The sequence below is a fragment of the Thamnophis sirtalis genome, unplaced genomic scaffold (genome assembly GCF_051295495.1).
Source record: "Thamnophis sirtalis isolate CommonGarterSnake01/CBP01778 unplaced genomic scaffold, rThaSir2_p1.2 scaffold_7, whole genome shotgun sequence".
Classification (NCBI taxonomy): Eukaryota; Metazoa; Chordata; class Lepidosauria; order Squamata; family Natricidae; genus Thamnophis; species Thamnophis sirtalis.
The window spans coordinates 76,229,845-76,243,794 of record NW_028261387.1 but is presented as its reverse complement, the minus strand read 5'-3'; the positions used below and the strand labels follow the sequence as shown (position 1 = coordinate 76,243,794).

The 13,950-nt window shown below is 36.2% G+C and overlaps 1 protein-coding gene across 1 annotated transcript in view; it reads left to right on the top strand.

Annotated features, from left to right (window-relative positions):
- Nucleotides 1-12,754, top strand: part of B4GALT5 (beta-1,4-galactosyltransferase 5) — a 39,216-nt gene extending 26,462 nt beyond the window's left edge. The window contains exons 3-9 of the mRNA XM_087720455.1: nucleotides 1,540-1,653; nucleotides 4,220-4,344; nucleotides 5,132-5,248; nucleotides 6,840-7,027; nucleotides 7,178-7,300; nucleotides 8,135-8,236; nucleotides 12,482-12,754. Of these exons, the coding sequence (XP_087576581.1) occupies nucleotides 1,540-1,653; nucleotides 4,220-4,344; nucleotides 5,132-5,248; nucleotides 6,840-7,027; nucleotides 7,178-7,300; nucleotides 8,135-8,236; nucleotides 12,482-12,629 (917 nt within the window). The 3' untranslated portion in view covers nucleotides 12,630-12,754. The remainder of the gene's footprint in view (nucleotides 1-1,539; nucleotides 1,654-4,219; nucleotides 4,345-5,131; nucleotides 5,249-6,839; nucleotides 7,028-7,177; nucleotides 7,301-8,134; nucleotides 8,237-12,481) is intronic.
- Nucleotides 12,755-13,950: the final 1,196 nt, after the last annotated feature.

The following is a 13,950-nucleotide window of genomic DNA, read 5'->3' as shown; positions in this document are numbered from 1 at the left end:
AGTGGTTTGTTATTGATAAGAATATATGATAGTAACATGTAAGCACAATAACCTTGCTAATATAGATACTAATAGAGTGCCTTCTATTGTCCAATTTCAGTCTCATGTTGGCCTCCTTCACGGTGAAATATGAGCATGCTGCTGAAATTATTACACATTCTGATAGCTGAACTCTTTAACACTGTGACCTTGTTGGGAAAGAAAGGACAATCTAAATTTTGGAAAAAACAATTAGAATCTTTTATTCTTTAGTCTGCATGTCTTCATAGATTTGATATGTTAGGTTAGAACAAAAAATATTCATCTTCAGTGCTAGGAAACATCAGGAATTTTACGTCACATAAGGCATTTTAAAAACAGTTATGTAAATAGCTGCAGCTAGCTAGAAAATTTGTTCACATTTGTCATAAACAACAACATAGTGCTAGGTTTTCCTGGATCATTGGAATTCTCTTCCTTCTGAAGTTAAGAGAGTTTTATGTTTTGGAAGCAAGTGAAGACCATTCTGCTTTGTTTGGTCTGCAGCAGATAGGTTGAAGTTATTGAAAAGATAAACATCCCTGTTAGTTTTGATTTTATACCTGTTACTTATATTTTTATGTTTTACTTGCACAGGGGCTTGCAATTTGGTATGTGCTATTGTAAAATGAAATAAACTAATCAAATAAAAATAGGTTGTAACATATAAATTGAAATGGGCCCAGATTAAATATCCAATCAATGGATATTAGAAATGGGAAAATGTGTTATTGATCCTGAAGTTCAACTTGTTCCTCTTAAATCAGTATTAAGGTCTTAACAGTATACTGTAGCTAATGGAAGAACTAGATTATTTATTGATGCATTACAGACTCTTTTAAACATGCAGTCAGAAACATCAAGAAACGGTCTTATTATGTTTGATCATTTTGTCTAGGTCAGAATACTATACAGTGCCTATCCAAGACGTTAGAGTATTTTTCCAGCCCTATTTGGAAACACCAGGGATTAAACTTTAAATACATTGTGCAGGTGCTTATTAATGAACTAAAACTTTTTTTCTTAATAAAAATCTGATTTGAAAGGAGAATAGCTTCTTTATCAAAAGAGATAAGTTAGCTAATATTTTTATAGCCACTATAAGATACGTCAGATGAATTAAGTTTCCAAAATTCTGTCTGTTTCTGCTTTCCATTTTACATAATAAAATCCAAAAGTTGCTTTCATGGTGCTGTTGACATATAAAATATGAGCATAACATGGCAAATCCTAAAATAAACATTAGGAATTCTTCAAATGAATAAAATAAACAAAATGATGTATTGATGCAACTATCAGTGTCTTACTGGCTTTATAGGCATTTAATGCATTAATTCTGGAATTTCTTTTCTTTCTTTTCTTTGAGAGGAAATTTCATTTCCTAATGATGAAATCATGAAAGTCATTGTTTATGTTGCATAATACTAAGGATATTAAGAAATAAACCGAATGACTTGGTTAGTAATAGTAAATAATGAAATACTTTTGAATAGCAGTCTTGTTTTCTCACTTTTCCATCAGATTATCCTCTTGATTTGAATCACAGTGAAAACTTTCTGCAAACAACAACTTTTCTTCCTGAAGATTTTACTTATTTTCCAAATCATATTTGCCCTGAGAGGCTTCCTTCTATGAGTAAGTTTTATTACGATTTACATAATAACTCTTCTCCTTTTCCAGTTATATGCTCACATATATAAAGTCATTTTTCCAGCCAGAAATAAATTCTCTGAAATCTTATTTATTTCAGTGTTGCTCCATATATTTTACATTTTTAATTGAATCTGAATTCAGTTTGTTCAACCTAGAATTCATTATCCATGTATAAGTAGATTGCTGAACTAAGTTTATATCATGGAGGAAACCACTGCTTACTTCCTTGAATTGCTTTATACTGCATCAAGGTTTCAGCTAACATCTCCAGACTGTACAGAAGCCACTTCTTGAAATGCCAGATAAACCATTGAATTGGCACCAAGTGAAGAAAGATAATTATTTTGTTCATAGAAAGGGAGCAGGTTCTATTGCTTAGCAAAATAGATTCAAAAAGGATGTTCCATTGAATATTCCTTAAGCAAAGCATCCCTTCATGCTTTGACATTGTCCAGACATTATTTTGTTTATTAATGAACAATCTATTAATAAAATCTGCTTAGTTCATTCATGTCCAGATTTTCTCAACTGTGGGATGGGGGTATTTAACATATATAGATTGGAACTACTCTCATATTTAAAAATAGTTTATTGTCATCAAAAACATTTTATTATCCTCCATTGGCACATGGAGACGACTCTTAGATATTCATAAAGGTAATACAGGAACACTTAAAAGAATATAGGTTGTTCAAGCTTAACGTCTGTTTGTTAATGCCCGTTCAAACTTACGTCAAAGTTCAGGCCACACATTTCAGGCATTACAGGTAGACCACACATAGGACTGTCTCCCATTATTTATGATGATTAATGTCCCTGCAGTCATGTGATCACCATTTGCAACCTCCTTTGTTGGTTTTCTACAAGCAAAGTCAATGGGGAGACCTGCAGGTGTCACAAGTGGCAACCATGTGCAGTTAAGAATGGCAATGGATTTGCTTAACAATGACAATCAAAAGTGCTAGAATTTCCACTGTTTAGCAATGCGGTTATGTGTTGTTGCTCCATGTACCACATTGTTTAGTGACAAAAATTCCAGTCCCAGTTACCATCATTAAGTGAGTACTGCCTGTAATGCCTGAAACATATGGTCTGAACCTTAAACAGGATTATCCTAAAATGTTGAGTTCCATCTACTGTTTCTAAAGGCTGGTATAACCAATGAAGCATTATAAGTGCACATACTTGAAAGATTCATGTGTTTTCTGAATCTTTTACTATTGAAAGATTCAATAGTGTTTGCTGAGTTTCTGTGCTCTAAATTTAGGAATGAGCTGTCTTGGTTGGTGAGTATGCTTATATCGGTGAAGGATAATGAGGCCTAGTCACCCATCATAAGTAACAATTGCTCTCCAGCAAGTTTGGCAAATCCAGCATACAAATTTGTTCTATGTGGAGTTTATGTGCTTCTTTTCTTCATACTCAGCACTACAGTAAGAGTGTGATGCTGTTATATGTTAAGCATCTGAAAGTAAAAGCTTGTACTTGGTTATTCTTCCAAATGAAGTATTCAGTACATAAAGCAACCTGAACAAAAAATTACAATGGTGCCAAATAGTGCATGAGCTGAGAGCTTATGTACCCAAGGCAAATTTGTGTCCAATCACACTTGGCCAATAAATTATTCTATTCTATTCTATTCTAAATTAAGAGACTTTTGACTGATACTCAAAAGTTATGGCCGTTGCATCTCCTCCATGGTCATATGATTATGATCTGGGGTCTTGGCAAAGCAATCACATTTACGACAGGTTACCAAGCCCTCCACAGTCATGTGACCTCGTTTGCAATCTTCTGTGCTGGATTCCTCAGAAAGCCAACAGGGAAACCATCCAGAAAGGTTGAAAGCCACTTCATTTCTCTGGGCAGCAGTGCGCTACATGGAGAAATGAAGCTTGGAGTGTTTTCCTTCTCCATGCGGCACACCGCCTCCTCTCCCTGCCCTGAGACTTTTTAACTTTCTAGCACATGGCAGGGAGGAGAGCCAGCATGCTGGTCCAGAGAAAAGAAGCTCTGAACATTGGGATCCAAGCTTTTTTCCTCTGGGCCAGTTCTGGACATATTATCTGTTTCTTTGAAGATCCACTGCTTTGAAGTCACTGCTCCTGAAAAGGCCAGGCCAGCAAAACACTGCTCATTGAGCAAAACAATCACATGTGCCTTGCTTAACTATGGCATTGACTTATTACTGTAAAAAGCAGGCTTTATTACAATTGCAACATGTAGACTAATACCCAAGTACTCCTTGAATGCAAGAGGCTTCTAATTCTCATATCATCTAATTCTTGTACCATTAACAACCTACGGTAGTAACCCTTCAAATTTTATTTGCAAGGGTATGGTATCTCCTGATAATTTAGGTAAATTTATTGACTTAGAACTTTGATTAAAATAGTAAAGGGGGGAGTTAATTCTGAAAATTGCAATTGATTGCAAGATAGCAATAACAATAGTATAACAACAAAATGTATAATATGATGAGATATTGCAAAATGTATTTTTTGAGCTCTGCTTGCTGCTTCTCATTTTCTGCTATTTATATACACAGAGGGGCCAATTGATGTAAATATGAGTGAAATCAGTATGGATGAGATCCACCAGTTTTTCTCTCAAGATCCTACTATCAAATTAGGAGGCCACTGGAAGCCTAGTGACTGCTTGCCTCGCTGGAAAGTAAGCTACAGAAAGGGAATGTTGAAAATTATAATGCTATACCATCTCAAATCCTGAGTTTGTTATGTGCAATGTAAAGGGCTTATGTTTTTCTTTTGAAATGTTTTTATATAAGCTGCTGGCATTATAACTCAGAGTTTTCTATTTTGGTAGCTGTTATAATAGAAGAGAATATTTGTACAGTAGAGTTCTTAGTGCTTTCTGAGCTTAGTTGTTTGCTTGCAAACATTTTATTACTCAGGTAGCTAATATTGTTAATGTGTCTCGCACACAAGTTGAAAGCAGAGTTTCTAGCAGTACCTATTTCTCGATTTTGGAAATCTCATTTCAAGAACTGATCCTAGGAATATTAAAAATAAAACTTGAAGAACTGGAGTTTCAATATGATATTTTAATGAAATGCAAGTTGAAGAACCAAGCCTGAAGCCACAGGTTTAAATGTTATTAATTATAATCTAATATTTAGTATTAGCTGGGGATGAGGTTTGTTTGCAAGGACTCAGATGATAAGCCCATTTAACCCCTAAATCAAAAGTGTTGACACATGCGCTGGGTCTCCGAAATCTTATTAGGCTAAAATAAATTAATTTGAATTTTATTGTAACATATTCGAACAGAATGTTGCAGGAAAAGAACATTTAGGCAAGCCAGTTCCCACTCTTAAGGATTTAAGCATTTTTCTTGCAAAAATAATGGCCATGTGAGGTTTGCATCTTTGCTTATGAAGAATTGATAGCTTAGGTTGCTTGCAAGATCTTAGAAGAACTCATGATCTCTCTCCTTGTAGGTGGCTATTCTTATCCCATTCCGCAATCGTTTTGAACATTTGCCGGTTCTTTTTAAACATCTTATTCCACTGCTGCAACGCCAACGTTTGCAATTTGCATTTTATGTCATTGAGCAAGTAAGTTTGCATTTATTGTTTTTGTTTTCAAGGATAATTTCTAGATTTGTGAAGACCATTTTGTTTTGATAACATTTTCTCATCTAATCAAATACTGAAGTAATTCTTTTAATGAGGCAACTCATGTCATCCTGAAGCCTTGGCTGACTGTTCCCCTAGCCAGAAACTTCTACCCATGCAGAATGCAAATATAAAACATTCTTCCAGTTACTAGAACTGCTGGAGGAGGCTTCAGCAAGGAAGCCATATTGCTTTACAAAACATCTTCAAGGAATTGTTTCATTTAAACTTATAAAATAAAACTTTGAAGGATTTGCACAACTATGCTAATTCCTTTCTAGTGATGGAAAAATGCTGATCTGTTGTATAATAGCAATACCATTTAAACGTCTATTGCCCCAAAGTGCTTTACAGTACTCTCTGAGTGATTTACAAATGTCAGCATATTGCCCCCAACAATTTGGGTTCTCATTTTACAAACCATGGAAGATGGAAGGTCAACCTTGAGCCCGACAGGATTGAATTCCATGCTGTGAGCAGTTTGCCTGCAATACTGCATTCTAATCATTCCACCACCAGGGCTCCAAAAACCCTGCAAGAAAGATATACTTGTAGAGTTTTTGCTCAATGATATTATATCTCAAATGTTCAGAGTGTTGTTTCAAATTTGAAGTGATGGAAGACTTCCAAGAGTGTGTGTGTGTGTGTGTGTTTTGATTTGTAGATAAAACTTAAGGCTATCTAAATCAAAATTTTGGTACTTCCTAAAACATATAGCTTTAATTGACTCAATGTACCTCAACTATGTACAAAGTACCCCAAACAGATTTGAATTGCCAAACTTCTTGAAGAAAAATGTGTGTGTATGTGTACAATTGCCTATAATACATCTGAGTAAGATCCATTTAAGAAGTGGGATCCTTATACTTGTATCAAAAGATATTGTAGTTCTTTCTACAGACTAAGTTGGGTTATCACAGGACAAAAGTGATATATAAATTTTGCATTGCATTTATATTTAAGTGTTAATCAAATTCAGCCTATATATCTAGATGGGCATGGCATCACTGAGTTTCTAGGCATGGGTTTAACTCCTATTTAACTCCTATCTTTCAAGAATTATCCTGGCACCAATGTGTGTCTTTTTTTGGTATTTGTAGTTACGCATTAGGGTGATCGTATAAGCCCTAAATCTATCTGCAGGCCTTAATCTACTGATATAGCAATAGCAATAGCAGTTAGACTTATCTAAGCGGTTTACAGAGCATATTGCCCCCAACAGCAATCCGGGTCCTCATTTTACCCACCTCGGAAGGATGGAAGGCTGAGTCAACCCTGAGCCGGTGAGATTTGAACAGCCGAACTGCAGTCAGCTGAAGTAGCCTGCAGTGCTGCATTTAACCACTGCGCCACCTCGGCTGATATGTCACACATATCAATCTAATGACACAAAATTTTCTTAGGCAACATTTGAAAGAAAAATCTTTGAAAAAGAAAACTTAGCATACTGTAAGATATGAAGCAACTAAATTACCTATTCATCCACTTCAGGTATTGGAACTCAAGCTGTCTTTTTGGGCTTTTCTTCTAGGCAGGTAATCAGCCCTTTAATCGTGCTATGCTCTTTAATATTGGCTTTCGGGAAGCTATGAAGGACTTCGACTGGGACTGTTTGATCTTTCATGATGTGGACCATATACCTGAGAATGATCGTAACTATTATGGATGTGGACAGATGCCAAGACATTTTGCTACAAAGTTGGATAAGTACATGTATATGTAAGTAAGTATAATTCCCTAGTAAGTTTAATGCTAAAAGTAGAAAATTAATTAGAAGCAGATACTATGGTAACTAAAAAGAATTGAGATAGCTATATTTGCTGTGATCATTTAAACTTGACTGACATTTTTATTTTCATGTATCTGTAGCCTTCCATATGCTGAATTTTTTGGTGGAGTGAGTGGCTTGACAGTGAAACAGTTCAAGAAAATCAATGGCTTTGCAAATGCGTTCTGGGGCTGGGGTGGAGAGGATGACGACCTTTGGAACAGGTATGTTGCATGCAGCAAATGAAGAGAGTGGTTTGCATGTAAATTCCAATTGACGGGGCTCTGTGATTTAGTTTCAAATTTCACAAGACGTGTGAACAAAAAGAATTGCAACATGAAATTAAAAAGGAATGACTGTAAGTTTTTTCAGAAAATTTGTATCCTTGGTTGCATCTTGCATTATATACTCATCTTAGCAATACCAACTGCCTGGAAGTCTTCCCTATTTTCTCTTTATGCTATTCAGCCCTATTTTGTTAACTGCCACTCTTACAAGATGTAGAGAGTGCCCATCTCCCCAGCCATGTCATTATCACTGATACAAAGTTAGCCTTCCTTCCCATTGTTGTTAATTTTAAATCAATTTAGTGTTGCCATTTATTGTTTTAATGTTTCATATTGTTACTTTTATTGATTGTAAGCTGCCTAGTAAAGGTGTAGGCGGCATATGTTTAATAAAAAAATAAAAAAGTCTACATCTCCCACCTTTATAATTTAAGTTGACCCATGAATACTGATTATTTCCTAGGTATAGTTAATTTACTCTATTAGATAAGCTTTTTTAAAAAGTATATAACAACAATAATTATTCTAGCTATGCCATAGCTTCGTAGTTATCAATAAATAAACAGCTTATTCCATTTTTAACTGGAATATAATAACAGGCTACCACGCAACTAATTCAAATGAAAAAGTGTATAAATAAGCTAATTTAGGAGATATTTTGGGATGCTTGTTTATGAATAATGTCAATATGATGTTTGCTCAAATGATTGGCAAATACTAAATTGAAAGCAAAGTTCAAATCAAAATTTAATAACTTCCTTTCTCCCCCAGGGTTCACTATGCAGGCTATTTGGTTACTCGGCCAGAAGGAGATACAGGGAGATACAAGTCAATTCCCCATCATCACAGAGGGGAAGTTCAGTTCTTAGGAAGGTAAGTTGTTATAAATTTTGTATATATGCAGATTTTACGGTCCATCAGATTTGAGTGGATGTCATTCTAAATGCTAAAACTCTGCACCTTACAATATATGGTGAACAGTCTAAAACCTCCAGTGTATTTGTTAAACAATATAGATAAGCTATTGTCTGCATTCACCAATTAGATGGTGAGTTAATGGGTTAGCCCATTAAGTCCTTCATCTTAAAAATTCCTATGGATCTTTATTTTGTAACACCAAGTCATTGCGTTGCTTTTCTTTATGATTTTTAATCATCCGACGGTATTTCAATTTGAGTTTAAGATTATTCTAAGATGGAACTAACTTGCTATCTCTGCATAAAAGTATGTGTTTGTGGGATAGGTAATTATGGTAGTTCAGATTATCTTATGTCACAAACTAATTCAGCGCTCCTTGTTTTTCCAGTCAAGATATATTTGTCCCCAGCAATTTCCTAATTATTGAAAGCCTTGCCAAATGTTCAGATGTTTCTACTGGAAAAGGACAAACATGGATTATTCTCAGACAGATTTCAGCAAAATTTTAAGATCTCCTTTCTCTTTAGTTGGCAAACCTAATGTTTTTGTGACCTCTACTTTCAAGGATAAACATGTAGTCCTTGACTTATGATCAAAATTGGGACTTGCTCCTGATTTTACAACTTTTTTGCTATGGTCATTAAGCAAATCACATGAGTAAAACAACTTCCTCCTTTGCGTATCAAAAGGCTCCTGGGAAGGTTGCAAATACAGTTTTGATTGTGTGACTATGGGGACACTGAGACGGTTGTAAATGTGAGGACCAGTCATATGTCCCTTCTTTTTAGCGCACTCATAACTTCAAATGATCATTAAATGAAAGGTCATAAGACAGGGAGTACCTGTAGTCCAGATATTTTCCTAGTTCTGGCTTGAGTTTTAGTTTTGACCATTGGGAAGATACTATTTACTGCCCATTGAAATAGGCTGAAAAATGATGCCATAACTTTACCTTCCTTACCTTTACATTCATTTACAAAAGGTTGTATGTTGTGCACATAGTAAATTTTATGTCAAGATTTCTCATGTAGATCAGTACTGAATTGTAATAACCCTGAAAATGAATTGCAATGAGATCCTTGGTACTGAATGCTGTATCTTTTAAAATTGCCTTTTTATGTATCAAGCATACAGAGATTTTTATAGGTCTGCTTTAATGTAAAATACTGATTTCATATTGAAGTATATACTTCCAATTAATTGTATTCTGAGTTTATAGTACACAGTGTTCTGCTTTCTGATCTTCTTTCCAGTCAACCATTCCATTTTTTGAAATGTTTCTTCCTGTTTTTTTTCTTTTAGTCTTTACTATGCTGTTGAAGTTACTGTATAGTGATTTGTTTAACTGGGAATTAGAGCAGTTATAATTTGCAGGTTTTCTCCCTAGCCTCAAGTGTTTGTGGGTCATTGATGCTTGTGTGGAAAGGAAAGGAAAGGAAAGGAAAGGAAAGGAAAGGAAAGGAAAGGAAAGGAAAGGAGAGCTTCAATACCTTGAGCTGATTTAGTTTTAAAAAATTATTGCTTTGGGCCAAAGCCTGTTTAGGGTCCATTAAGTCATTAATCACTACTTTGTTTCAACCTTAAACATTTGAACAGTTTTTAAGGAAAGTTTCTAGAGTACCATCTTTAGGGAAAACTTGTTGTGGCCCGCTGGCAGCCAGCAGAGTCTGACAGTGAGGAGGTTGGAGAGGAACATGGGCCAGTCCTGAGGGTTGAGGAAAGCTCAGACGAGGGCTCTGCGTCAGAGGCAGAGAAGGAGCTAGACGGCAGCGAGGCAGAGGAACAGCTGGAGCCTGTTCCCAGTGTGCACATGCACAGAGCTGCCAAAGAGAAGAACAACTAAGAAAGCAGGGTCGACTTAAGTGTAAAGCCACACCTTGGAGGTGATTGTCCCCTCCCATGGGAAACAAAAGAGGAATGAACAGGGAATGGGCTTTTGCAGGAAACAATTTGTTCATTCGGTCGATTCAAGATTGGCAAGTTCTGTGTGTGACTTTAAGAGACTGTGCCAAGTTCTCCCTGTATTTGGAAACTACGTATTTTTCAGAGTGTAAGATGCACCAAGGCTTTGAAGAGGCAATTTTTTTTAAAAAAAATTTTGCACTCTGCAAACCTCCCCCAAATGGCCCGTTTTTCACAAAAACGGGCCCATTATTTTTTCTTCCAAAAAAAGGGATGAATAGCCCTTAGGAGGCTTGTAGAGTGTTTGGGGGGGGGCAGCAAAAAACGGTCTATTTTTTGCAAAAACGGGCTTGTTTCTTGTCCAAAAAAGGGCATGGATAGCCTTTAGAAAACTTACAGAGTGCTGGAGGCCTTGGGGAGGGGGGCAAAATTGAGCAAAAAACACCCTGTTTTTGGCATGTTTCTACCCTCCCCAGCCCCCGGGATCTCTTTGAAAGCCTCCTACAAGCTATGCACGACCATTTTGGTGAAGGGGGCGGGGTTTCAGGAGGCAAAAAATGCTGTATTCAGTGTATAAGACACACCCAGATTTTCCGCCTCTTTTTTGAGGGAAAAGATGCGTCTTATACTCCGAAAAATATGGTAGTTATCTGGCAGCACTCCAAACAAGATAAGGTGTTTGTGGATAAACATTCCTCTGAAAGACTGTTTAATAAGCCTTGCTGACTATGAATAAAGGAATTCACAGTCCTGTAAATAAGAGGTTTTGTAGGGACCAAGACTCTTTGCTTCTTGCTTTCTAAGGCAGCCTGGGTCAGAACATAACTTGCTTTCAAAAGCAACTCTTTAGTTGCTTAGTTGATTTATTCAAAAACAGCATGCCTGAATTCTCACTCTGCCTCTTCTCTTTTTCTCCATTCTCCTTGTTCTGTTATGAAACTGTTATCTGTTTCAGTTCCAGCTGCTAACAAGTAAAAGCAAGCCAGTCCAAGGGAGAAATTTAAACTGTAATTTGCATGTGATAGAGCATTAAATGATTTAATTGATAAAGAACTCACTAAAGGGACTTTTATCCCAGGAACATATTTCCCATGGCTCTTTCTGAAGGAGATGGAGAAAATTGCACCTTCAGGAATTATTGAATTATGAACATTTATGCCATACACACATTTTTGTTCTTCTGGTTAAGCTTTGCTAGTAGAGATAAATAGAGACACAGTGGCTCAGCAGCTAAACTGAGCTTGCTGATCAGAAAGGTCGGCAGTTCGAATCCCTAGCACCACATAACGGAATGAGCTCCCATTACTTGTCCCAGCTTCTGCCAACCTAGAAGTTTGAAAGCTTGTAAAAATGCAAGTAGAAAAAAATAGGGACCACCTTTGATGGGAAGGTAACAGTGTTCCGTGTACCTTCGGCACTTAGTCATGCTGGCCGCATGACTACGGAGATGTCTTCGGACAGCGCTGGCTCTTCAGCTTTGAAATGGAAATGAGCACCGCCCTCACATATTCCCACATATTCATGGGAACAACTAGCACATATGTGCGAGGGGAACCTTTACCTTTATGCTGAAGGGGTGACATGTTATATCCCAATGGAGTTCAGCTAGGGATCGTTGGTATGAAATTATGCCATATATTGTAGCTTCAGGTTATGGAACAAGAAGTAGGGGAAGCTCTGTGTGTCTGTATATGTGTGTGTGTGCACGCAATATGTATTATGTACACATGAACACACACCTAATTATTTTTAGAAAATTCAAAAAGACACTTCAAAATAAAGTTTTTTTTATAGTTTGTAATGTGTAATGCTTTCATTTTTGTCTGTTAGGTTTGTATTTTGGTGTTGCTTACATATATTTTCTTTGCAATATTTATTGATCAGGATCTGAGCATTTCAGTAGAAATCCATTATTCTAGTTTAGATATCCAGCTCTGAACAATGATTGTGTCCTCCCATGGTTAATTTATAGTTTCCTCAGTTAATCCAATTACTTGTGTTCATACTTTATATACATATGTATGTCCTATGTATATAAACTAATATAAATACAAAATGAAGCTATGAGTAGGATGTAAAGTTTTGGAATCCTGGTGAAACTGTATTCTGCCTAGAACTCCTCAGACCTTTTAAAGTAAACATGAATGGACTTTTGATGTCTGTTAGGGTTAGGGTTAGGATATTTTTTAATAAATTAAGAAACTATTGATGTTCAAAATGTAGTCATTAGTAGTCTTTTATGCTCTATGTTGGAATAACGTTGGTTTTAATGTTTTCTCTCTTTTTCTTTTTCAATAGATATGCACTGTTGAGGAAGTCCAAAGAGAGGCAAGAATTGGATGGCCTCAATAATTTGAACTATTTTCCAAATATTACATATGATTCTTTGTATAAAAACATAACTGTCAATCTATCACCAGAGCTGGCTCTGGTGAGTGAATACTAAGAGAATATGAGAAGAGAATGTCAAGAGATGGTTTTATAGATGTCTCCTGGACAAGAATAATCTTGTGTCGAATGAAGGATCACAGTATTTTGAAGAATAATTTTCAAAACTACGCACAGAGATCATCAGACATATTCATACTGTCAGCGAGTTCAGACTTAACTTGCTTTTTCCTTTTTTTTTTGGAAAAGAACAATGGTGTGACCTGCTGCTTTTGTCCCAGCATTCCATTTCCTTAAGCAATCTCCAGTAACAAATAGAAATTGAATGTCCTTTCCTGCTCATAAAACCAGTTTGGCTTAAAAAGAAAAGAAAAGAAAAGAAAAGAAAGAAAAATCTTGATTTCTTGACTTAAAGTGCGGGAAGCTATCCTGTAAGTAACGGGTGTCAAACTCACGGCATCACATTGCCATCATGTGACATATTGCGATGTTTTTTTCCTTTGTGGAGTTGGGGTGGGTGTGGCCTCTCTGTGAGGCATCCAGCCCGCGGGCCGCCAGTTTGACACCCCTGCAGTAAACTATGACCATTATTGGAGATGAACGGCTACCTAACAGTGGCACCATTTTTTTGCATTTGTGTTTGCATTGGTTTTCTAATTGACTTGCTCGAAGGAAAAAAGATATATATATATATCTATATATATATATATCTATATCTATATATATACACACAATCACTTCTTAAAGAAGTATAGATGTAGATAAGCTGTATAAATTGCTTTCCTTTATTTTTAAAAAAATGCAGTTCAAAACTGAAGCCGAAGGTTTACAACTTAGCATAACTCAAGTAAGCCCTCAACTGTGCAAGCACTTCAGTACATCAGGATGACATGCAAGTAATTCTCTTCAGGGCTATTTAAGCAGTTATTGAGATTGAGATTGTCAGTTGATAGGTTATTTTGGAAACAATACCAGTCTTTATTGGAAAAGGAGGAATCCGGCATTGGGAGAGTGAGTTTTATTCATGAAAGTGCAAAGGCCAATTGCATTTTGGGGATTGCATAGTCTTTCTGGGTGTTTTTGTGTGTGTGTGGCCCTGTGCGTTTTGTCCCCGTATTCCAAACTGACAGCAAAACATTAGAGAAAATATCTCCCTGTTTTATCTTGGTAAGGAAGGGACAAAAAGTCTCCAGAAAGTTAACCAAGTTTCCACTTTGGTTTGGGTAGAGTTTGCAAATCAGTCGGTCTTTGGTTGGAAGTCTATAGTGATTTCTGTATCATTAATTTCAGGGGGGGGGGGAGGTATAAATAATATTTTGATATATTTATTGTGTAAATGAAACTGAACTAATGTAGACTAAAACTGTAGGTTGAAGTTC